Genomic DNA, 25,642 nt, shown 5'->3' on the forward strand with positions numbered 1-25,642 from the left:
GAAGACATGAAAGCGCTTTTATTGATAGCGCTAGTGCTTCTACTGAAAATCATGATATGTGTAGTAAAAGAATTGCTTTAATGATGAAACACTATTTTTTTTATTATGAGAAACCAATTTTTTTTTTTTATAAATATTATAAACAATTAATTTTTACGAGAAAGCATCCGCTCCCAAACGGGCTATGAACTTGATGACGGTTAAAGGTGGAGTTTTAAGCCTAATGTGGACAAGTCATATGAAAATGAGTCCCTATCCGTATATTGTTTCTTTGTGTTGACGGCAGGCAATGATAAGGAAATTTGAAATGTCTATGCATATTATTCATTACATCTGGAAGGCTTGAACAAAGGAAACAGTAAAATGGATGGATCAATCAAACCATTTGCTGCTCAGGCAGTTGTATTGATTGATTGTTGTTTTTCTCTTCTTCTTTCATCTTAACATACATGCCATAGACATAGGAGCAAAAGCCCCAGACGCAGAGCAAGGTGGAGACCACCTTCCCTCCTCCAAGCTTATCTCCATACGCCAAGACACCTCCCAGCACGTTCGCGGCCATCAAGGCAGTCATGCAGATTCCTCCGGTCAGAGAAGTTGTCAAGAACACCAGCCCTGCGGTTCCCATGAAGGCAAACTGCCAAGTCACCATGTTGAATACCAGTGTCAACCAGTATGCCTTTGGACCCAGATCAAACACCATTTCACTCTCCTTCTTCATCTCTGAAAACCCATGGCCGGCTGCCATTCCAATGGTGGCCAAGGCCGTTGCTGCCATCTCCATCACCAGCTGCATTTCAATCACCATCTCGTAGCAGTAAACTTTCTTGTAGATCATCTCCATCACTGGGAGATAGAGAGCAAAGAGCAGGCCTGCTCCTATGGTGGAGAAGAAGCCTATGAAGTACTTGGCATGGGTCAAGTCTTTTGGTCTGTCATGGTTGGAACTCAAGGCCAGGAGGATGGAGCTGAGGGTGAGAAGAATCACGCAGTTGAAGTTAGAAAATGTGATCTTTTGCTTCACGATGATGATAGAGAGTATGAGATTGAAGGCCAGTTGGGATGATAGAAGGAGAGATGCAGTTGATACAGGTAGGTAGGAGGTTCCCCAGGAGAAGAGAAAGTTGTTCAGGCCTAACATGAGTCCTATGAAAACTGATAAGAGGAGGAGCTTCGGAGTGAAACTTGTGAAGGGTCGCCTCCGTGTGCATTTGAAGAGATGGTGGGGCAGGTAAATGAGGAGGAGGAGGAGAGGAAATCCAACAGATTGAACCCATGTTGACACCCATATGCTCGAACCCTTATGGATGAAATAGAACTTTGAAAGCAGGGTTGAAGACACACTGCCCACAAAGAGCGAAAAATAGGTGATCAACAGAAGAACCATGTAATGCTTGCTAGTAGGACTCATCTTGTGTTCTTGCTGCTGCTGCTGCTGCTGCTGCTGCTGCAATTGGGATTGGGATGATGAATGATTCATCATTGTGGGTTGTGAAGGTTGAGAGAGCAGTGGTTTAGGCTTGTGTGAAGGTTGAGAGACAGAGAGATAGAGAAGAGTGGTTTTGGGACTGTTGGTATTAAACCCAAGCCTCCATTAATCCATCTAATTTGAGTTGTAGACTAGGTTTGAGAACAAGTGGCGTCCCGGAACAAGTTGACTCATATGGGTTGGCCTCTATCCAATGATTATCATGCTGATCTGGTGACGGGTCTGCATCTTTGCGTATCACTTGATGCAACAAGTAAAGCAAACATGGCAATATACTGACGGGACCCACATGAAATGAACTCTCAAGTGATGATCAAGAGGAGCAACAGTGAGAATGGGCACGGCATCAAGGGGAGATACATGAGAATGCATCGAGGATGGTGAGCATTGGGAGGATGGTGCAAAGGTTAACTACAATGATATGGACGAAATAAATGACAAGGCATAGAGAGGGGTGATTAGAGGAAAAGCGGAGGGTGTAGTGGAGACAGAGAGAGAGGGGAGTTATGAATTGAAACGGCTGAATTGGACCTTTGCATACCCTACACTTAGCAGGCAACCCAACCCACAGTGGCAGACATAGAGCAAAGGTGGCATTACCATCTTTTTCAGTTTTAGCTTAAATGCCTCTCACACACGTGTCTCTTGCCTTCCTTTCCCAGTTTTTTTCTCTTTAAGTAATTGCAGCTTATAGCCTTTGTGAGTAGACAACAGATTGGTTCAAGTAGACACCAAACTATACCAGGTCAAACTGAGTTCAACACTTGAGAGGAAGAGGAGGGAGAGGGGGGAGAGGGGGGACAGGAACTATCAAATAAATAAACAACAATAGCCCCTAGGAGATGGAGCATAGAAAATTATTAAATGTAAACACAAGAAACACATTTAGTTGGAGACACGCTGCTAAGATAATGTCCCCAAGGATCAATCTTTTGCATTTCCTTTTCCAGAACACTTTATCAATAAAGCAACGACTCTCATGAAGTAGGAAGAGAAGCCAACCAAGGAATCAACTTTTCATGGACTAAATCAGGTCTGTCATCATGGGGACAATGTCCTACTCCCTCCAATATAAAGAGGCTTATATTGGGTTGCTGAGAAGGCAGGGAAGCGAAGTATTTACCTACAGGGCCATCAAGAGGGGTGAATGGGTCTTGGTTGCCCCATAAGACTAGAATAGGCAAGGAGAGTCTTGGCATTAACTGCACTGGGTTGGGCCCTGGTGGGCCTGTGACAATGGAAACAAAAGCATCCAGTGCCCCTTCATCATCCGCCGGTTCCTTAATGATCTGCAGTTTTCAGGTAAAAATGAACTGTAACTAGAAATTCATTAGAAACAAAACCACATTAACAGGAGGGCCCATTCATACCTGTAGCAGATCTTCATCCACTGATTCCTTATTCCCATAAATTGATAATAAGATGTTCCTCAGATTATCTCTGCATTAGCCAGAAACCATGAGATTCTCACATTCTTGCATTCCAGGAAAACTAACCATGACCAAGAGCACTACCTTTGTTTGACACGCTCAAAGATTGATGAAGCAATTCCTCGTTGCTTCAATAAGAAATCAAACAACCAGAGCAGGGGTAACAACAACTTGATTCTCCAATCATCAACAACTGCCTTGTTGTTCATGCCACCAGCACAGTTTAATAGTACAAGCCCTCGAACCAAGGCATTAGTAGATTCTAGTTGGAGGAATGTGATTGACACAAGGAAAACCATGTGTCAAATGATGCAACAGGTATAAATGGTTGTTTCACAAACAAAGACTGATTCTTCCTTCAGCCACAAGACAAATTGAGCATACCTGAGGCAGCAATGACACAAGCAAGACTCCCAACAGAGTTCCCTATCAGCACAGTTGGTTTACGAACAATTTCATCCAAGAAATCCAATATTAACTGTAGAATAACTCAGTGTCTCAGTAGTGAAGATCTGCAATGTCAAGGCATCAATTGCACATGTATAGGACAAAATGCAACTTCAAGTTTGGCCAAAGATATACCTGAGCCCATATTTCCATTGTATATGCAAAGCCTGATGGCTTATCAGATGCACCAAAACCAAGAAGGTCAATGGCATAAACAGTCTGACTTTCAGCCAGTATCATAATATTCCTGAAACAGACACAAGGTGAAAAGGAATCAAGTTCTTGAATAGTTTAATAATAGAGTTGAACAAAGATGATCTTCCCTACACCACCTTATGAACATTTGAAGACAACAATGCCATTTTTTTTTTTGAAAGATAGAAAGACATGAAAGAAGCCCAGTTCCCATACGTGTGGAGATAATTGACCCTCATATTTCATAAGTAAAATGTTTTTTCACATTTTTGCAAAGGTTGAATAATAATTAATGTCAGTAGAATTGAGTTTAGCTCCAGAAGGGGGTCTAAATCTAGTAAATGTAAACTCAATATTGATTCTGTAAAGCATAATAAACAAATAAGAAAAAGAAATCCTCAAGTGCAATATTCTTGGTTGAAAAGAATGATCATTTCTCTAGGAAAATAGTTCCTTGATTCTTAAATATCCAAATCAAAGTTTGCCCAAACAATCAGATGCGAGTAATGTTCCAGATATGTATAATTTTATCTGTTTTTTTCTGTCTTATCTATACTTCGAGGGCCAAAGAACATTGGCAAATGTGGTCAGAATTACCTGCAAAGGGTACTCTAGTTATGAGGAAGATGATCATGAATCATTATGTCTGAGACTCTGAAACATCTTGTGTAGAAGGATTGGATAAGAATAATAGATGAGGGCATGAACCATCATTGTGCTAGAAAGTTCATGGACAGCCTTATGTATGGGATGGCACAAGTAAAGGGAAAGAAGAGCATCAACTCATGACTTTAATTAGACTTGACCTCTATGAAGTAGGAATTCTGTGAAGTTTAGCCTAACGTGATAACAACATAATTAGACATCAACAGTAATCTGTACTTCCTCTAGAGGAATCTTTATAGGCAAAATAAAATAAGCAAAAGTGGCAACAGGCTGCTTTTAAACCAGATGGACAAGTGAAAAACTTAGTATGTATCATTGATACATGGATTGTTCCAATTGGCAAGGTAGAGAGCTATTTGATGAAGAAAACAAATCATAAGAAAGGTAATTTCAGTATCTAAGTTATAAAACTTAAAAAAACAACAGAATTGAGATCTTGTTTCTCTTGGAAATGAGTCTAAGACCTTAGCAGACCCTTGCCAGCAAATAGCAGATCCATGCTGTAAAATAGCCATAGAACTCATGGTCAGGCTCAGATAAGACTCTTCATGGTCTAGAACACCAAAGAAAGGGGGCAGCTTCCTGTTAGGCAACTTATTAAAATCAAGACTCTTCAAAGGCTATAGATATGATTAGAGGTTATGCCAGAAAGGTTTAGGACTTCAATCACAGACTCCAGACGTTTTTCAAATCACTAGAAGCAACTTTACTGGAAGCAATTTTTAATTGCATGTCAATCATCCATTTCCAATTATTTTAATTTTTTACATACTTCAAATTCCAGCATACTATTCTAGTTTTTTTTTTTACTTTTCTGCATATTTACTTTTCTACTAGTTTAACCTATTATCAAATAGCTTAAATTAGATTTGGCTCTCTAATTTGCACAACCCTTGATAAAGTGGAATTATTCAAGCCCTCTAAGGTAAGTTAGGCAGAGTGTACAGGAGAGGGTTCCCCACCTTTTACTATCACCAGGCATGATCAACCCACATGGTTTAGAGCTCGAATTCCCTAGTCCTAGGCTAATACATTTTCTCAGGATCGCATATGCACTATGTTCACTTGGGAACAAGATTGACTTGGCTAATTTCAGGACTTGTCATCTTTGAATTGAAAATTGACCAAGAAATTATTTCAGGCCTTATTTTAGCTCCAGTGAACTAGTGGCGCTAGTTTAAGCAAGGTGATGGCAGCAAAGACATGTGGTTGGAGTCAATACAAATAAAACAAGATGAGTTGCAGCCAAAGTTCGCCCATTGTGAAAGAATTAAATTTTCAAAGGAAGATTTTTTTTTTCCTTTTCATTTACATGTCTTTCCTCTCTTGTGTAGTCCCTTGGCAGATATGATTCAAGTTAAATGAAGGTACAGAAACATGGAGAAGGCCACTAAGGTCACTAAGTAAAAACAGAAATAGAAAGGAACAATAGGATTTATGAGCAGGACTGCCATCCCAAGATGATAATTTGATAAAAACCATTGCCAATAGAAGCAGTGTCAAGGGAAATACTAAAACTAAAACTAACCAACTAAAGAAACCCACTTTTATAGCCTACGACCCTCATCCAAAATGACTAAAAAATGATCCAAGCCTATGTTTGGATCCTGAAAAGTACTATAAAAAGGGAAAAAAATGGTAAGGAAAATGATTTTCTTGTGTTCAACTTTAAATTTATTCTTCTTTTCCTCCCTATTTACTTTCCCGTGCATTTTCCCTCAAAATTTCCGAGAAACAAATAAACAATCAGGAGTTGTGAATTAAAAAAAAAAAAAAAACCCAATTATTAGACGTACAACAGCAAAACGTAGCAAGCAAATTCAATAGCGGAAATGTGATAAGCAAAAGAAACCTGCGCCAGTGAGCAATGGAGGCGCCGAAGCCGTGAACAAGAAGAACAGGGGGATCACTTGAGCAAGCTTGTGGAGGATGAACAACAAGATAACTAATGGTATGGCCCTTCCACTGCCATTTGCTGCACTTCTCCTGAATCTCCCTGAACCCCACCTCCACCGCTCCCGCCGAAGACGCGGCATTCAGAATTGGCTTACGGTGACGGACTCTTGCTCTGAATCTGAACAACCCCAGGCGCCGGAAACGTGAAACTGAATCAAAATTAATGGCAGTGCTACTGCTGCTAGCGCTGGCTGATGGCGTCGATGGTAACGAGAACAGGGCATGAGGAGCCGTTACTGCCACAGCTCTCATCCTCGCTCGCATTTTCCTTGGGTGCCTCACTCTCTATTTATCTATATCTTTGACGCTCCTAACCTCCTCCCCAAGTCCACTCGTTTCTTTCACTCACTCAGCTTGAATCCTCCCCAAGTCCACTCATGTAAACCTTTGTGAAGCATACATCAAATATACCATTTTCCTGGTTTCCATACATACAATACATTTTTACTGTTTTCTCATTTCTGTGAAATAGAATTAATAGCATCACAATGACACATCATTTCCCTTAGTATAAGGAGAAATAAAAATTCACATTTGAAGTCAATTTAAGAGAAACCAAAATTATTATAGGTGTGAGAACTTTCAACCTCAACCATTCAAACCATAACCCCTTTTCCTTTTTGTAACTTCATTTTTCTCTCTTTTGTCTTTTTCCTTTCCTTCGTTTTCTTTCTTCTCTTCCTGATTTTGAAGAACCCATGATTTTCACCTTTTGTTTTAATCGTTTTCAAAATATTTAGGATTAGTGAGAGGGGCATCTAGGTAATTTAGGATAAAAAGAAATTAGATTTTCAAGCTATTGGAATCCTTTTCTTTGCTTTTGGAGTAGAATCTCCTTGGTCTTGGAAGGAGTGGGCCTATTCCTACATTTTCATTTCGAAAATGCTAAGTGCAAATAAATAAAAGAAAAATGAATGATTTATGATTCCCTTCCCTTTGATTCCTATGGAACGAAGTAGATGAACCTTATCTTTGAAGAGGGGATCCCCTCCACATTATAAATTTGACTTTACTCTAGGTAATCACTTCATTTTCAATAATAAGAAAAATAAAATATAACCAAATGTCTGCTTAATTTTATTAAAGAATTGGGTTAAAGGTAATCCAATATTTCTAATAAAATAGCTTAATAACCGAATAAACAAATAAGATAAATACATTTATAAAAGAAGAAAAAATAATATTATCCATCATGATATAGAAGAGGAAATGATAACTCACAATTAAGACCATTCTCGTTATAAATAGCATCTCATATCCTTGTAGCATGGACTAATATATCTAGTATAAGATTTAGGGTGTAGTTGAAGATTCACGTGTCATTTTTGCAACAAATTATGAAAATGGCCCAATATCAAAAACTATATCTGATTGTCTTTTCCTTTTTTTTTGTCTTTATTGTTTTTTGTTTTTAAAAGTCTCCCGTGGTTGCATATTTTTTTAATTTAAGCTATTTGCAAACATAGATAATGATGAGAGGTTTTGACGAAGGTTAAGACATGCTAATTAATTTTTGAGGAGTAATAAGAAAGTAGTTCAAGTTGTACTAAAAATCTAAGCATTTTAAAAGTAAAAATAGAAGGCACATGCATAAACATGTGTCTTATTTGCATTAAATGGATTCCATATTCACTACATTTGTAAGTTGTCGTACAATATTTTATTACCATTTTCTACATTGTTATAATCAAGGATAAAAATATCGGTAATCACGAATATATCGGTACTTCGATTTTATGGATAAATCAGATATATTGATGGATATTTTGGAAAAAAAATTTCGTAGGTTTAAAACTGTTAAAAACTCATGGAAATGTAAAAAAAAAACTCATAATAATATAATTAGAAGTATAATAAACATTTTAAAGTTATTTTATTGAAGATTTTGATATATGTATGATATAATATCCGATATTAGATGTAATTATATGATGTCAATCTATAAGAAATGTTAATTTTGTAATTGTACACTCATTATGAAGTTACATAAAATACTTCATTTAATTAAATATCAATAATTTGTACACATTACATTGCAATATCTCTTTAGTACTAAAATGAGGATTGATGTGGTTTAATGGAATTGGTAGATGAAGGAACCTCATCTTGTTGTTGGAAACAATAGTGGTACTAACTCAATGAGCCTCGATAATATTGGTTAAAAATTCTAACATTCCATGCATATATCTCTTGAGTCCTGCCCATTGCCTTTACATGGATAAGATACTCAAGGTTCACCCATGTGTTAATGTCAAATCCTCCTTCCATCTGATATGGAACTTGGTATGACATTTGTGCGGAAAGGGAGTAACTTGGCATACCATATTCTTCATTGGTTGAACTTGAAGGTTGACCATAACTCATCACATGAGGAGGGTAGACGTTAGCCTTATTCGAGGAGTCACTAAATTGAGTCCCTATACTCATCTATTCAAAACTCCCTGAAAGTAACTCCTCGTTAAATGGTTTCATTGTTCGTTCTCTTCCTCTGTAGGGCTTCCCAATAGCTCCTATACCTGGACTAGCTCTTCTAGATCCATGGCCTTCATCTCGTGTGTAGTGTGTGAAATCATTTTCATAGGTAAATTGGCTGATTGGATATTGACTTTGTTAATATTCCCAAATATCTCCTGCATTATCACATTCATCATCAATTCTACCTCTTGAACCATTGTAACCAGCAGTAGAAGTACATGCAGCACTAGGTTTACTACTGTAGCTAGCACTTGTGGAGTCATTTTAAACCAATCAAAATTGTCATTTTCCTTATTCAATCATATGTCTAGCATATCAACAATTCTAAATTTATAAAATAAATGAGTCATTTTAGTCTTGAATAATATATTCAAACATACACTTGATAAATAATACAAATCCTTTTTCCAAATGCAACCATGATGCAAATGCTTACATGCGATCACACAATGCACTGTCTTCGGGCTTTCACCGAAAGATACTCGTTCATACCCAAATACACTCCCCATTCGGAGTCTTCTCGGGGTAAATTTTTGGGTCTTTCACCATAGGGATCTCACTCCCTTCTTAATTCACCCTCTCTAGGGTCATTCCATTTTTAATTTTTCGTTTCTTTTCATTTTTGTCATCTTTGGGATCTTTTCATTCTCATTTCCATTTCACACAACCATTTCTTTAATTTTTCTTTTTCTTCACACAATCATGATGCATATGAAGTGCAATCAAATCATATTTTAACATTCATAATTTTTCAAGACATAATTCTATTTACTCCCATTATGTTTCATAATTTCCAATAATCCACACAACGATTTTTCTTCACTTTAATCACCACAAACATCAAAGAAAATTCACAATTAATTTGTATAGCATCAAAACGTAGTTTTAAACCTTGACCACATAAATTCTATTTATTCCTGACATGCTTAATAATTTTCAACAACCAATATAACCATTTTTTTTTCAATTAAATAACCACACATATCCAAGAAAATTCTCACTAATACAAATATCAACAAAAATGCAATTTATGTCATCATTTTATTTATTTCTAAAATTTTAATAATCAATACAACAATTTTACACAATTACCCACCACAACATTCCGGGAAAAATTTTCAACAATTCAAATATTAACAAAACACAATTATACCTTGATTTTTCTTATCTCCAACAACATCAATAATTCCTAATACTTAATACAATTTTTTTTTTCAATATTTAATCTTCTCAAACATTACCAAAATTCCAAGAAAAATCGTAAATCACGAAATAAATTATTTACAACAATAATCACACTTCAAATACTACAAATAACATCTATTATCTTTCAACAACACAATATATAAATTTTTTTCAAAGAAAATATTAAATCAAAGTTTTAGGGTTAAACCACCCTACCTTAAATCTGAAAAATCTAACCGTTGAAACTAAAACCGGACACCATAAAAGTGTTCCTCGCATTGAATAAAATATCATTCTAGAATTTTATGCAAAACGGACATCATTTGATAGGTCCACCGACATCCCAAAGTCGGCGACCCATTTTTCCCACTCTTTGCCGATGACTCCCTTGCAACTTTCATCTACTTCTTTTTTTTCTATTTTTTTTTTCTTCTCCTTTTAAACTCCCTCACTGATTTCACTTTATATAAATTATAATATTATTCCACCTCATGAAAAATACCACCGTATTCGTAATTTAATTTACTACTAGTCAACTCTTCGAAAAGTATAATTTGACTATAATTATCTAAAATATTTTTACTTTGAAATTCACTTAAAACATGATATAATTAAATATTAACAAAATTCAATTTCATAAAAATATTAAATACATAAAATAATTTTTCGGTAACCAAGAAGTTGAAACTTGTAATAACCCTTAACCCGTTAATTTTACCAATATTTATTTACCAACAAAAATTTAAGTAATATTCTAAAACTTAAGTCCATAAATTAATTAATCATTCAATTTATAAAAAAAAAAATCAAATTCTCAACCATTTGGTATAACTTTTATTTAATTTACTTCATTTGTCAAATTATTTGATTGCATCTAAATTTCAAAAGTTAAATTCATAAAATTCACATTTAATTAATTTTCCCATTTTGTATATATTTTTTTAAAATTAATATATCATAATTTACTCTTAATTTAATTTCAGTTCAACTCCATTTAATGTTTTGTAATTCTATAAAGTTTAATTCCAATTATAAAAATAAAATTGATTCGTTATAAAATTAAATTCAATTTCTTTTTAATTATCCATTATAACAATTTGATATAATATAAATTTTTACAAAGTTTTTCTTACTACGATTTTTTTGATAATTACCCGATAATAATTAAATTAATTTCCATAATGTACTTAATTTTCAAATTTTCAAAACCTAATCTCAATTATTTGATGGTTAAATTTTTTCTCCAAATCAAAATTTTATTTCTAAAATCCTCACTCCTTACATTTAACGTGACAAAATTTTCAAACTATTGACTTTTGACTAACTTTTCCAAAATCTTTCCCAATTAGATACTAACACATGGATCTTCACGACTCTTTTGACCATTTGACCCACAATTTTATGAAAGACTTTATGCTCCTAGAATCTAAAGTGTCCTTAAAAACCCGGGTATTACAGTGACGCTGGCATGATGACTCTGCCATTTGGCTAAACGAAATGAACACAAAACAATTTATAAGGATGTTTTTCTATCCAGTACCTTCCCAAGATTCAGAATATTCCTCCATTGGGATAAACAACTTCTTTAGTTTTGATGGTTATTAGGTGCTTCTGTTGGCAATGTTCTTGGTATTTTGCTATTGCCGTGGGAGTCTTCCCCAAGACGATGAGGACGATGTTGATGAGGATGATGATCATGAGGACTAAGGTTTCCCATTCTTCCCTTTTCTTTAATTCTGGCATTTTCTTTCATTCATACTTTTCTTTTTTGATGTTTTCTTCCCTTTTTTATTGAAGGCTGCTCAGGTGGAGAAGGAGAATTTGAATTTTTGTTGTTTTCATGAAGGTTGCTACTCAGAATCAAGGGAAGAACAGGAGAGGAACGGTTCATTTTTTTTTCTGTTGTAAATAAAGGAATATTGGCTTTGGCTTTATTATTATTTTTTTTTTCTCTCCATGAGATTTCTTTGTTGTAATAAAGGGTTGAATGGAATTAGAGACTGACATTACTAATATGATAATGCAGTTATTTTGAATCTTTATACTTATGTCTTTTCTGCTTCCGCATGGTTGCCCATGGATTGTAGGTGTTTTTTTATTTGTGCCAAACTAAAATTTAGAGCTTGGTAGAGTTTCTTCTAGGGAGCACTTGGTCTCTTTCAACCAAGGGAAGGGTTGAATCAATACTGTTGATGTGGGTTGAGATTTTTGTAAACAACATTCGGTCAATGATCTTCTCTTTGATTAGTTGTCAAGAGATTTTCTTGGCAAACTGAGGGTGATCCTCAAGAGTGTATTTTACCTCTTCAATTGCCAAGATTTGTTAGACCTGTAAAATTGTTTCCTAGATGTAGTAGCTTCAAGAGTGAAAAGCAGCGTTAAAAAAATCGGCCAAGTCCGGTACGACTCTGCCGAGTCGTATCCGCCTCGAAGTGGACCGCGACGAGTTCGATACCAGATACCTAGACTCAGCCTAAATCGGTTAGACTCGGATGACTCGACCGATATTCTGAGTTAACTCGGTCAACTCGGGGAAAAAATTCAATAGATTCTCTGCAAAAAGCCCCACAACAAATCTTGATTTTTCAGAGAAATCAGAGATTCCTCTGCAAAAGAAAACCTATGAAACCTATGAAAATTTTAAAAAAACCCGTGAAGATTTGAAACAAACCTGTGAGTCTGTGACCCTTTCAAAAGCCTTTAAAAAGAGGCTCGGTTGAAGAAATCCACCATTGCCGGAGTCTATAATCTTCATCTTTGGTGTGGTGCCTGGTGGAAGGTAGCAGATCGTGGTCCAATAGTCTGAGAGCGAGAGGCTACGTCTTCGTGGTTTGGGGAAGAAGACAGAGGGCTGCATCAGTGCATCAGAGCATCTTCGTGGTGTTGCTGTGTTGGGGAAGAAGAAGAAGAGGGCAAAACGTCTTCGTGGTGTTGCTGTGTAGGGGCTGTTGCTGTTTTGGGGAAGAAGAAGAAGATAGAGGCAAAACGCGGTGTTGCTGGGGAAGAAGAAGAAACAGAGGGCAGGGGGTTTGACCGGTAGGTAACAAATTAATATATGAATTCATTTGAAATAAACACCTCACAAACTCAGTGGAGTATTAATGCCTACATCAGTTTGCTGCTCTCTTATACCCTCTTGATTGGGTCGTGTCAGAAAACTTAAAACCACAATTAATGTGGTGTGTTTTTTAGTTTAGTGTAGACTTATATTGAATAATTTAATTCAATCATAGAATAGGTTAGAAGCAGATAGCGAAATCTTCTGATACTTTTATTACTTGATTTAATAGGATTTAGTCCTGCAAATCTTAATGGAAGTCAAGTGTTCCTAATTTATATGATATATTATTCCTTTTCAATTTAATATATGTAATCTCTATATATAATTGAATATTGTTGCTATATATAATTTGTTATTCATTTTCAAATATTGTTGCCATATATCTTATAAACTAAATAAGATATAATTAATAATTTTAAATTATTTCATGAATTTTTTAATTTTTAAAAATAATTTTGAAATTAAAAAACCAATCTAATTAATTACATATAAAATAAAAATTTTTATAATATTATGTTGATAATTCAATTCTAAATGAGTACATGGAATGAAAATTTTGACTCATTTTTAAAAAGTTAAACTTTATTAATTATTCAATTTAAATAAAATATTATGAAAAAAATATTAGTTTAAATATTTATTATTGATTTTTAACCCAAAAAATTATAATGATGTTAATATTTTTATGTTTCTAACATATGCTAAAATAGTATTTTTTTTTATAAAAATAAAATAAAATTAACCTATAATTTTATTTAATATCATATATATAATATATTATTCCTTTTCAAATTAATATATATAATCTTTATATATGGTTTAATATGTTACTATATATAATCTATTATTTCTTTTCAAATACGAAATAAGACATAATTAATAATTTTAAATTATTTCATGAATTTTTTAATTTTTAAAAATAATTTTGAAATTAAAAAACCAATCTAATTAATTACATATAAAATAATTTTTTTATATAATATTATGTTGATAATTCAATTTTAAATGAGTACATGGAATGAAAATTTTGACTCATTTTTAAAAAGTTAAACTTTATTAATTATTCAATTTAAATAAAATATTATGAAAAATTATTAGTTTAAATATTTATTATTAATTTTTAACCCAAAAAGTGATAAAGATGTTAATATTTTTATGTTTCTAACATATGCTAAAATATTATTTTTTTTATAAAAATAAAATAAAATAAACCTATAATTTTATTTAATATCATATATATAATATGTTATTCCTTTTCAAATTAATATATATAATATTTATTTATGGTTTAATATGTTGCTATATATAATCTATTATTTCTTTTCAAATACGAAATAAGACATAATTAATAATTTTAAATTATTTCATGAATTTTTTAATTTTTAAAAATAATTTTGAAATTAAAAAACCAATCTAATTAATTACATATAAAATAATTTTTTTTATAATATTATGTTGATAATTCAATTCTAAATGAGTACATGGAATGAAAATTTTGACTCATTTTTAAAAAGTTAAACTTTATTAATTATTCAATTTAAATAAAATATTATGAAAAATTATTAGTTTAAATATTTATTATTAATTTTTAACCCAAAAAATGATAAAGATGTTAATATTTTTATGTTTCTAACATATGCTAAAATAGTATTTTTTTTATAAAAATAAAATAAAATTAACCTATGATTTTATTATAATATCATATATATAATATGTTATTCATTTTCAAATTAATATATATACTCTCTATATATGGTTTAATATTGTTGCTATATATAATCTACTATTTCTTTTCAAATATTGTTCCTATATGTCTTATAAACTAAATAAGACATAATTAATAATTTTAAATTATTTCATGAATTTTTAAATTTTTAAAAATATAATGTACAAGAAATTGTCTTGAATACTTTAAAAATATCACTCAATTTTCTATTAGTATAAATAAATTTACATTATATTAGTGACAAAAAATTTCCCTATTACTCAATTACATTAATACTATATTACAAAATTAAATTACTATACAAAATTAATCATTATTGAAATTTTTTTTCTTCAAATAATCATAAATGATTTAATAATACGGAATGAAGGGTATGCATTTACATGGTCAATTACATTGATTTTAATTTAAAAAACATATAAATAAGTGGAAAACAAAAGATGATGAACTTATGTGAGATCGTGTTTATTGCTTTTTTAGTACAATGTATTTTTATATGACAACAATATGAAACATATAAGTGAGTGGAAAATTGAATATTATAATTCTTATATAAATGTGTTTATATATATTCAATTTGAAAAGTAAATTGTTTTCCTTTTATACATGGTTAGGTTAAAATTTCAAAATGGCCTCAAAACATGATATTGGTTGGGAGCATGCAGAACCTGTTAGTGGTAGTAGAAGAACTACAAAGTGTAAATATTGTGGGAAAGTTATACATGGCGGTATAACAAGATTAAAGCAACACATCGCACATATATCTGGACAAGTGGAAGGATATCCACGTGTACCGGTAGAAGTGTCACATAGTGTTAGACAACATATGTCTAATACTTCAAAAGAAAAAGCACAGTTAAAGAAAAAAAAAACGACTTTTGAATTCCTTAAATAGAGATAATTTCTATGAAATTGATGAGGGTGATTCCGATGATGAAATTGAGGAAGTTGCTATGGCTGATTTTGAAAGAAGACAAATGAAACAAGCAATGAAAGAAAGTCGTCGAATTTTTGAAGAAGGTGGACAAGAGCATCAGTAGGGTGGTAGTTCCTCACAACCTTCTAATGCTAGGATTAAGCGCGGACTGACACGTAACTTCAGTGTAAGAGAAGGAGCTAGCATACCTCCAAAAGGAATTGATCCCTACATGTTCCCATCAAAGCAGAAATCAATAAAAAGCTTGTTTTCTACTGAAGGCGTGAAGAAAGTGGGTAAAGCTATTTCTAAATTCTTTCTCTTTAATGCAATACCCTTTAATGTAGCTGACAGTGGGCCTTACTATCAATCAATGATTGATACCATAGCAGAAGCAGGTCCAGGCATCAAGGGTCCCACAGGATACCAAATTGGAAATACATATTTGGAAGAGGAGGTGCAAGAACTTGAGGTATACATAACAACATTGAAGGCTAAATGACCTATATATGGGTGCACAATCATGTGTGATGGTTGGAGTTCTAGGACTAGAAAGCCTATCATCAATTTCATGATTTATTGTGATAGAAGTATGATATACCATTATTCAGTTGACACTACCAACATACCTAAGACAGCAGACTACATCTTTTCCCTTATGGATAAAGTTGTAGAGGAGGTTGGGGAGGAAAATGTTGTTCAAGTAGTCACTGATAATGAGGTAAGTTTTAAAGCAGTCAATATGTTGTTGATGGAGAAGCGAAAGCATTTGTTTTGGTTTCCTTGTGCAGCCCACTGTATTGATTTAATGCTTGAAGATATTGGAAGCATGAAGCAGATTAAGGAGACATTAGATCAAGCTAAGATGATCACAGGATGTATTTATAATAGCTTGAAAGTGGTGAATTTGATGAAAGTGTTCACCAAGGATAGAGATCTGTTAAGGCCAGGAATAACCCGTTTTGCCACTAAATTCATTTCACTTGAGAGTCTTATACGTTATGAGACTGATTTGAAGAGAATGTGCACAACAAATGAGTGGCGTGAATTCAATAAAGATAGGAGCAGAAAAAGTGTAAGAGATAATGTATCCAACCTTATCTTAATTGATCGATTTTGGAAGAAGGCCAGAGAAGTTCAAACCATCATGGAACCTCTCGTCAAAGTATTGAAATTGGTTGATCAAGATAAAAAGCCCACACTATCAATCATTTATGAAGCAATGGATAGAGCTAAATTGGCTATCAAGGCATCGGTCAAGCAATGGGAAAAGTATTGGGAAGTCATTGATAGAAGGTGGGAAGGTCAATTGCACAGACATTTGCATGCTGCAGGTAATAAAAAAATTCTTTATATATTTTTTATTAATTTTTTCAAGTACAAATTATTATAAACTGATCATTATTTAACTTATGACAGCATATTTTTTAAATCCAATGTTCCAATATTCAAAGCATTTCTCCAACCATCCGGAAATTAAAGTTGGATTAAAGGAGGTTATCAAGAGATTAGAGCCAGATTTGGATAGACAAGCAAAAGCTATTAACGAGGTATAATAATAGTTTGTGACCTTTATATAATGCATTTTGTATATGTAATGTGCATTAACAAAAAAAAAAAATTGTTAATGATGTAGGTGAAATTATTTGTTGATGGCCAAGGAGAATTTGGAAGTGCACTCACAAAGAAAGCAATAAATCAATCTCTTCTAGGTACTCAATACATTTATGTCTATTACAAATAAGAAGTTATCATCATTTTTTGTTAAATATATCATAGTGATTAATAAGTATGCATTTTCTTTATTATAGCTGAATGGTGGAACAACTATGGCGATGAAGGTCCACATCTACAAAAGATTGCTGTTAAAATTTTAAGCCAAACTTGTTCTTCATCAGGTTGTGAAAGAAATTGGAGGACATGGTCATTGATTCACACAAAGTTGCGCAACCGTTTGGCAATGAAAAAGTTGCATAAGTTAGTTTATGTGCACTACAATATGCGACTTCGAGTTAAGAATTTGATGCAAGAGCGAAGCAATGAAGATTTATACAATCCAATTGATCTGAATCATATCTTTAATGATGATGATATATTAGATGAGTGGATACGAGAAGGAGAGGAGTCTATTTTATCATCTGATAATTTGGATTGGTTGGATAAAGGTCTTCCCATTAATGAAGAAGGTAGAGAAAGAGATGTTGATTCCTGTCGTAAAGGTAAGGCTTCTAGAACAATTTCTTCAAGTTCTAGTAGTGATGATGGTGACAATAGGGGCAGTAGGCGGGGTGGTGGCACTAGTGGGGGCAATAGAGGAGTTGGTGGCACTAGTGAGGGTACTGGGGGAGATGGTAGCACTGGGGGCGGTTATGTTAGTCAAGTAGATCCTGGCATGTCATGGGCACAAGGAGGTGAAAATTACTATGCCACACAAGATACAAATCATGGATATCGACCAAGGATATGGGAACAACGAAAGCATTTGGAAAGACTAACTACATTTCCCAGCGATGATGATTATTCTAGTGGGCATGATTATCATAGATCAAATCATCACCGTATTGATGAGCACTTACAAAATTTGGGTATAGGATCAAGGCCGTATTTCAGAGGGGTAGATGATAAATCATATCACAACTTTAGAGACCGTGATAGCTCTTCCAGTACTTTTAGTAGAAATGATTTTAATCAATTTCCAATGATGCATCCAGAGGGATATTCAAATACTGGAACACGAGCTAGTGACTCATATGGATATGATCAATCTTCTAGTAGCAATAGCATTGCTTATCGAGGTTTTGGATACTATCAAGCTGGTGTTGATCCGAACAGCCTTCGAAACCATATTTTCCTGATTATGGATCATCAAGCCAATCATCTCACCCACCATATTTGAGTTATGAACCACTCTTTCAATCATATCCTCACTACGGGAATTGCTACCCCAATTTGTATGCTCGTCGTAGGACTGATGATGATGATGATTTTGAACCCCCTCGTCATTCAACATGGAATTGATTGTTGTATTGTATGTGTTGTTAGTAAAAATGTTATTATATTTGAAATAAAATAACTTTCTTTTTATTAGTATTATCATAAATAACTTTGAGTAGATACTTTTATAATTATTTAAATAATGTTAAATGTGAGACAATTTTATTTTATTAATTTTTTGAGCTTATTTAATTGTATATATATTTTTGATAATTTACATAATATTTTTATATTTTTTTGAATTTTCTAATTAACTTATTTTACGTATCGCCCGATACAGGCTGATACACCAAGACCAATACACCTCGGGACCCTCCGAGTCAGTGACCGATACCGCGACTTAGAACCATGGTGAAAAGTCACTGAGACGAGCTCCTCTCTCATTCTCTGTATCTATTTCTTGGTTAAAGCCATTGGAAGAAGAAAGTCTCCCTAGTGAAAATGCAGTATGGCTTTTTTGGATTAATGGAGGTTGCTACTTAGTTGAAGAAGAAAAGAGATAATGTAAGGCATTCTTGCCATTTTAGTATGCTGATAAAGAATACCACTATATTGTCGTTATGTAAATAAAGAATACTGCTCTGATACTTCTAATGTGATACTGTAGATGTTTTCAATCTCTGTGATTCATATGTTTTTTTATTTCTACTTGGCTGTCTGGAAACACTATGCCACGAAGGCTTAAAATATACGTGGATACTAGAGTTAGTATTGTCCCCTAAATAATGACATATAGAGTGTGTTTAATGATGTTTTTATACACAATGTTTTTAGTGGAAGTATTTTCTTTAAATGTGTTTTTTTTTTATAAAAAAAAACACTTATTAAGTGCTATCCTAGAAGCATTATAAATGATTTTTAAAATTTTTGAAAGTATTTTCTAAATTTTTTCAAATGTCTCATTTTTCTTCAAAATGTTCTTCATACTATAAGAGCTTTCTAAAAGTATGTTAAATAAATTTTTAGTTTTAACTCAAATTTGGTTCACTCGACTGACTCACAATACAACTCAAAATTATAACACAAAAAATTGATTCATCACTTTTATTTTTTATTTTAAAGATATATTATTATTAAAAATTGGTACTTGGTATAAAATGAATACGATAGTGTTTTGAATTTATTTTTATTTATTTTTATTTTTAACATTGTCATAAAGTAATTACAAGACATGCTTTTAACCATTTAACCAAGAAATTCACATTCTTAGTCACCATTTGCAAAATAATGTCCTCAAGACCAACCCACCAGCTGACTAAATTTGACAAAGAAACAACAGTACCAGCTCCACCTCTTAGTCAACGAATCTCTAGAGTGAGGGTCTCAGTGACCCTAATTACATCCTTCAACCAAAGATCTGATGATCAAGCATTTCTATGCAAAATAAAACTGAACAAACAAAAATGAAAAATCCAGATAATGGATTTTGCTACATGATGCTCAAAGCCTAAAACCTTGTCCCACGGCTCTCCACAATGGAAGTACTTGTCTTAGAATGGAAAGAGCCATAAACTCTCCTTAACAGCTTTCCAGAGACAAACCTTGAACCTTTCAGTCCCCTCCCTAGAAAACTCCACACCCTCTAGTTCCCCAAATTTTCCTAAAAGGACTCCTTTAAAGCTTGTTCTGTCAACTTCAATTCTGTTTGCTAAATTAGAAACAACAATTTTATTGCATCAAAATAAAAAATTATGAGAAGGATGAGCTATCTTTCATAAAAGACAATCCAAAACATCAAGTGATGATGACAAAAAGTGTAGGGGTTCTTTGAAGTTGGAGATCCCCTCTATATTGAATTTCCTAGATACTCATTTTTGTGGTTAGCTTTGCTTTGTTTGTTAGTATAGTCCGTTGTTTGAGGTTTGCCTTGGGCTGTTTCTGTGTATACTGCCTATATACATAGGGCACGTCCCCACCTTTTTAGCGTTTCTTGATTCATGATCTTGTTGTCTATCAAAAAAAGAGATGATGACAAAAAGTGTGATATTTAGCACAAGTAAATTTTATAAATGAAGAAAAAAGGTCATCCAAAGGCCAATCCAAAACATACAGAAAGCATACAATAGGTGCCAAAAGGCAAAAATGAAAAAGAAGAGGGGATACAAAAAACCTCACTTGCCCTCATCTAAAACTTAACCGATCAAAAAACTTGATTAAAGGTAAAGGTCCTTCATCTATATACAACTTAGTCCAAGACTAAAAACTACAAACAAAAGAATTCTTCATCCTATGAATTGAAAGCTCCTCAGTATCGAAGACTATCCTGTTTCTTTCCTTCTACATTGTCCAAAAAAGGCATAAAGGAGTCAACATCTAAGCTTTTTTATGCTTCTTGCCCAAGAAGGACCCATGCTAACCAAGGGAAGTCTCTCTAATCAAGAATGGAAGAACCCGTGTCACACAAAAAAGAGCAAACAATAACTCCCACAACACCTTAGTTTTCGTGCAATGAATTAAAATGTGATTAATAGACTCTTCTTTGACAAGATAGGGGAAACATCTATTAGCTAGGGGCCACCCCCTCATTTTAGCTAATCCAACATTAAGACTTTACCCCATGAGGCTTCCCACACAAAAAAAAAAACCCACTTTGGGAGGAACATAAGGGCTCTAAATGATTCTCCTCATAAACAGGACTGCATTTCCAAGCTCCACTGCACTATAAAGGGACTTAACACAAAAAATCCTATCTTTAACATGGGCCAGCCCAAGTTGATGGGCTCAATCAACTGGTTCTTTGGACCAATCTGGGCCAACCCTCCTATAGAAAATAATTACTCCAGCGTCTTGCATTATTTAAGTGGTTGATCGGTTAGAAATAGTTGAATCATAGTGAGTGTGGACTCGGTGATCAGTGAGTTTACAATTTACCAAGTTTTCAAGAAGCTATCTTGCTTCGCTGCAAGCACAAGCCATTTAAAACTTCATTGCTTCAATGCCATTCTCCGGGGTTCTGTGTTCATTCCGTTTGGGTAAATCCGCAATCCAGTCTTCTAATTGATTTTTCTTTGTTACTTTTCTTTTCAATTTTGGAACTCTTATCTATTTGTGTAATGTTATCTAAGCTTAGGATTTACCCCATTTTGTTTCTAAGAAAATTGAAGAACCTGTCATCAGTAGAGGGTACTGCATCTATGGCCAAATTTCTGTGCTTGATCTTTCTCGGGTAAAGTCTCTAACCTTTTGTTGTTTTTTTTGTTTGCCAATTGTCTTTTTAGATCTTCAAGTTGGTTCTTGCCTCTGTTTTGTTGCTTTAAGTCTTTGTTGATTATCTTCTAATTTATCACTAGGCGAGGCAAATACCATGGGCAACAACCTCGCACGGTCCCCAAGGGTTGAACTTAAAGTTTCCATGACTCCTGAGGGCATCAGACTACACATTTTATTTACTTGGGACGAAGAAGGAGATTTTCTTTTAATCCAACCTGGATTATTTAGGCAACCTATAAGCGTGAAGCTGGAAGGTACCTTCAACGAACAGGTACTCCAAATGTTAATTTTATTTACCTGGCACCAAACTGGGGAAGGCCACTTGTTAATCCAACCTAAATTATTTAGGTCCGTCCTTATTATGCTAATGATGGGATTGCTGATTTACTGGATGTACGAATTTGTAGAGCGATACATCAGACTCCTTGAGCACATGCCATGATCCAGGTTTCTTGTTAATGTTCTTTAAACTATAATTTTAATCTTTTTAATTCATTCTTTTTTTGGGTTTTTATGTTTTTTATTTTTATTTTATTTTTGAAGGTTGGCCAAGAACAGAATGAATTAATAACCCCCCCCCCCCAAAACCTTAGTTTTTAATCGAGAATGGAAGAACTCGTGTCACACAAAAAAGAGCAAATAATAACTCCCACAAAACCTTAGTTTTCGTGCAATGAATTAAAATGTGATTAATATACTATTCCTTAACAAGATAAGGGAAACATTTGTTAGCTAGGGGTCACCTCCTCCTTTTTAGCTAATCCAACGTTAAGACTTTACCCCACGAGGCTTCCCACATAAAAAACCCCAAACCCTAAACCTTAAACCCTAAACCCTAAACCCTAAAACCCTAAAAATCCTAAACCCTAAACCCTAAAACCCTAAAAATCCTAAACCCTAAACCCTAAACCCTAAAATCCTAAACCCTAAACCCTAAACCCTAAAACCCTAAAATCCTAAACCCTAAACCCTAAACCCTAAAACCCTAAACCCTAAACCCTAAAACCCTAAAATCCTAAACCTTAAACCCTAAACCCTAAACCCTAAAACCCTAAAATCCTAAACCCTAAAATCCTAAACCCTAAACCCTAAACCCTAAACCCTAAAACCCTAAAATCCTAAAATCCTAAACCCTAAACCCTAAACCCTAAACCCTAAAACCCTAAAACCCTAAACCCTAAACCCTAAACTCAAACCCCGAAACTTGAACCCCAAACCCAAACCCTGAACCCAAAACCCCGAACCTGAAACCTCGAACCTGAAACCCACAACTCGAACCCCCGAACCCCGAACCTGAAACCCGAACCAAAACCCTGAACCCCGAGCCCTTGAACCCCCAACCCCGAAACCCAAAACTCAAACCCCAAAACCAGAAACCCTAAACCCAAAACCCCAACCCCAACCCTAAACCCTAAACCCCCAACCCTCAAACCCTTAAACCCTCAACCCTCAAACCCTCAAACCCTCAAACCCTCAACCCCAAACCCTCAACCCTCGACCCTCAAACACCCCAGCCCCCAAACCCTCAAACCCCCAAACCCCCAAACCCCCACCAACCTAACCCCTAATCCCCAAACCCTCAACCCTCAATCCTCAACCCCCCAACCCTTCAACCTGAAACCTGAAACTCGAACCTCGAAACCTGAAACCCCAACCCCCAATCCCGAAACCCAAACCCCAAACCCCCAACCCCCAAAACCCAAGCCCTTGCCCCTAACCCCTAACCCTCAAACCCTCAACCCCCAATCCTCAAACCTTCAACCCCAAACCCTCAACCCTCAACCCTCAACCCCAAACCCTCAACCCTCAAACCCCCAATCCCCAACCCCCTCCATCCCCTAATATCCCACCAACCCCTCACTAACCCCCTAACCCTCAACCCGAAACCCGAAACCCGAAACCAAACCTCGAACACAGAACCCCGAAACCCCAACCCCCAACCTCGTAAACCCTCAAACCCCCAACCCTCAAACCCTCAATCCTCAACCATCAACTCTCAACCCTAAACCCTAAACCCCTAACCCACTAACACTAAACATTAAACACTAACCCCCGAAACCCCAAAACCTCGAACCTCAAACCCTTGAAATCCCAAAACCCTGAATCTCGAACCCTGAACCCCGAAACCTTGAACCCTAAACCCCCAAACCCCACAAACCCACAAACCCCCAAACCCCCAACCCTCAAACCCTTAACCCTCAACCCTCAACCCTCTAACCCACTAACACTAAACACTAACCCTTGAACCCCCGATCCCCGAAACCCCGAACCTCGAAACCTGAAACCTGAAACCCAAACCCGAACCTCGAAACCCAAAACTTGAAACCCGAACCCAAACCCCAACCCCCAACCCCCAACCTCCAACTTCCAACCCCCAACCCTCAACTCCCAACCCTCAAACCCAAAAACCTCCAACCCCAAAATCGAAACCGAAACCCTCAACCCTTAACCCCAAAATCCCTAACTCCCAACACCCCCAAATCCCTAAACACCCAACTTCCAACCTCCAACCCCAAAATCGAAACTGAAACCCTCAACCCCAAAATCCCCAACCCTCAACACCCCCAACCGCTAAACACCCAACCTCCAACCTCCAACCCCCACACCCCAATCCCCAAACTCCAAACCCCCAACCCCCCAACCCCCCAACCCCCTCCTTAACTAAAAAGGAGGGGGTGCCCCTAGATAACAAATGTTTCCCTTATCTTGTCAAAGAAGAGTCTATTAATCACATTTTAATTCATTGCATGAAAACTAAGGTTTTCTGGGAGTTATTATTTGCTCTTTTTTGTGTGACCAAGTTTTTCCATTCTCGATTAAAAACTAAGGTTTTGGGGGAGTTATTAATTCATTCTGTTCTTAGCCAGCTTTCAAAAATAAAAGAAAAATAAAAAACATAGAAACCCAGAAAAAGAATGAATTAAAAAGATTAAAATTACAGATAAAAGAACATTAACAAGAAACCTGGATCATGACATGTGCTCAAGGAGTATGATGTATCGCTCTACGAATTCGTACATCCAGTAAATTAACAATCCCATCATTAGCATAACAAGAACGGGCCTAAATAATCCAGATTGGATTAACATGTGGCCTTTCCCAGCTTGGTGCCAAGTAAATAAATTTAACATTTGTAGTACCTGTTCGTTGAAGGTACCTTCCAGCTTCACGCTTATAGGTTGCCTAAATAATCCAGGTTGGATTAAGAGAAAATTTTCTTCTTCGTCCCAAGTAAATAAAATGTGTAGTCTGGTGCCCTCTAGAGTCATGGAAACTTTAAGTTCAACCCTTGTGGGCCGTACGAAGTTGTTGCCCATGGTATTAACTAAGCCTAGTGATAAATTAGAAGAGAATCAACAAAGACTTAAAGCAACAAAACAGAGGCAAGAACCAACTTAAAGATCTAAAAAGACAATTGGACAAAAAAAAAAAAAACAAAAGGTTAGAGACTTTACGCGAGAAAGATCAGGCGCATAAATTTGGCCACATATGCAGTACCCCTCTACTGATGACAGGTTCTTTAATTTTCTTAGAAACCAAATGGGGTAAATCCTAAGCTTAGATAACATTACACAAATAGATAAGAGTTCCAAAATTGAAAAGAAAAGTAACAAAGAAAAATCAATTAGAAAACTGGATTGCGGATTTACCCAAACGGAATGAACACAGAACCTCGTAGAATGGCAATGAAGCAATGAAGTTTTAAATGGCTTTTGCTTGCAGCGAAGCAAGATAGCTTCTTGAAAACTTGGAAAATTGTAAACTCACCGATCACCAAGTCCACACTCACTCTAATTCAACTATTTCTAACCGATCAACCACTTAAATAATGCAAGACGCTGGTGTAACTGTTTTCTATAGGAGGGTTGGCCCAAATTGGTCCAAAGAACCA

General features: G+C 35.0%; 2 protein-coding genes across 2 annotated transcripts; both read right to left on the reverse strand.

Moving 5' to 3' along the window:
- Window positions 1-290: 290 nt before the first annotated feature.
- Window positions 291-1,483, reverse strand: LOC100248269 (probable purine permease 4). Its single transcript, XM_002263417.4, has one exon. The coding sequence runs from the start codon at window positions 1,481-1,483 to the stop codon at window positions 377-379; it is 1,107 nt and encodes a 368-aa protein (XP_002263453.2). The 3' UTR covers window positions 291-376.
- Window positions 1,484-2,204: 721 nt separating this feature from the next.
- Window positions 2,205-6,536, reverse strand: LOC100244872 (pheophytinase, chloroplastic). The gene is made up of 6 exons (XM_002262798.4): window positions 6,080-6,536; window positions 3,502-3,613; window positions 3,304-3,397; window positions 3,004-3,181; window positions 2,860-2,929; window positions 2,205-2,778 (listed from the first exon to the last, which is right to left on the reverse strand). The coding sequence occupies exons 1-6, from the start codon at window positions 6,445-6,447 to the stop codon at window positions 2,467-2,469; spliced, it is 1,134 nt and encodes a 377-aa protein (XP_002262834.3). The 5' UTR covers window positions 6,448-6,536; the 3' UTR covers window positions 2,205-2,466.
- Window positions 6,537-25,642: the final 19,106 nt, after the last annotated feature.

Source organism: Vitis vinifera, chromosome 18 (assembly GCF_030704535.1).
Source record: "Vitis vinifera cultivar Pinot Noir 40024 chromosome 18, ASM3070453v1".
Lineage (NCBI taxonomy): Eukaryota > Viridiplantae > Streptophyta > Magnoliopsida > Vitales > Vitaceae > Vitis > Vitis vinifera.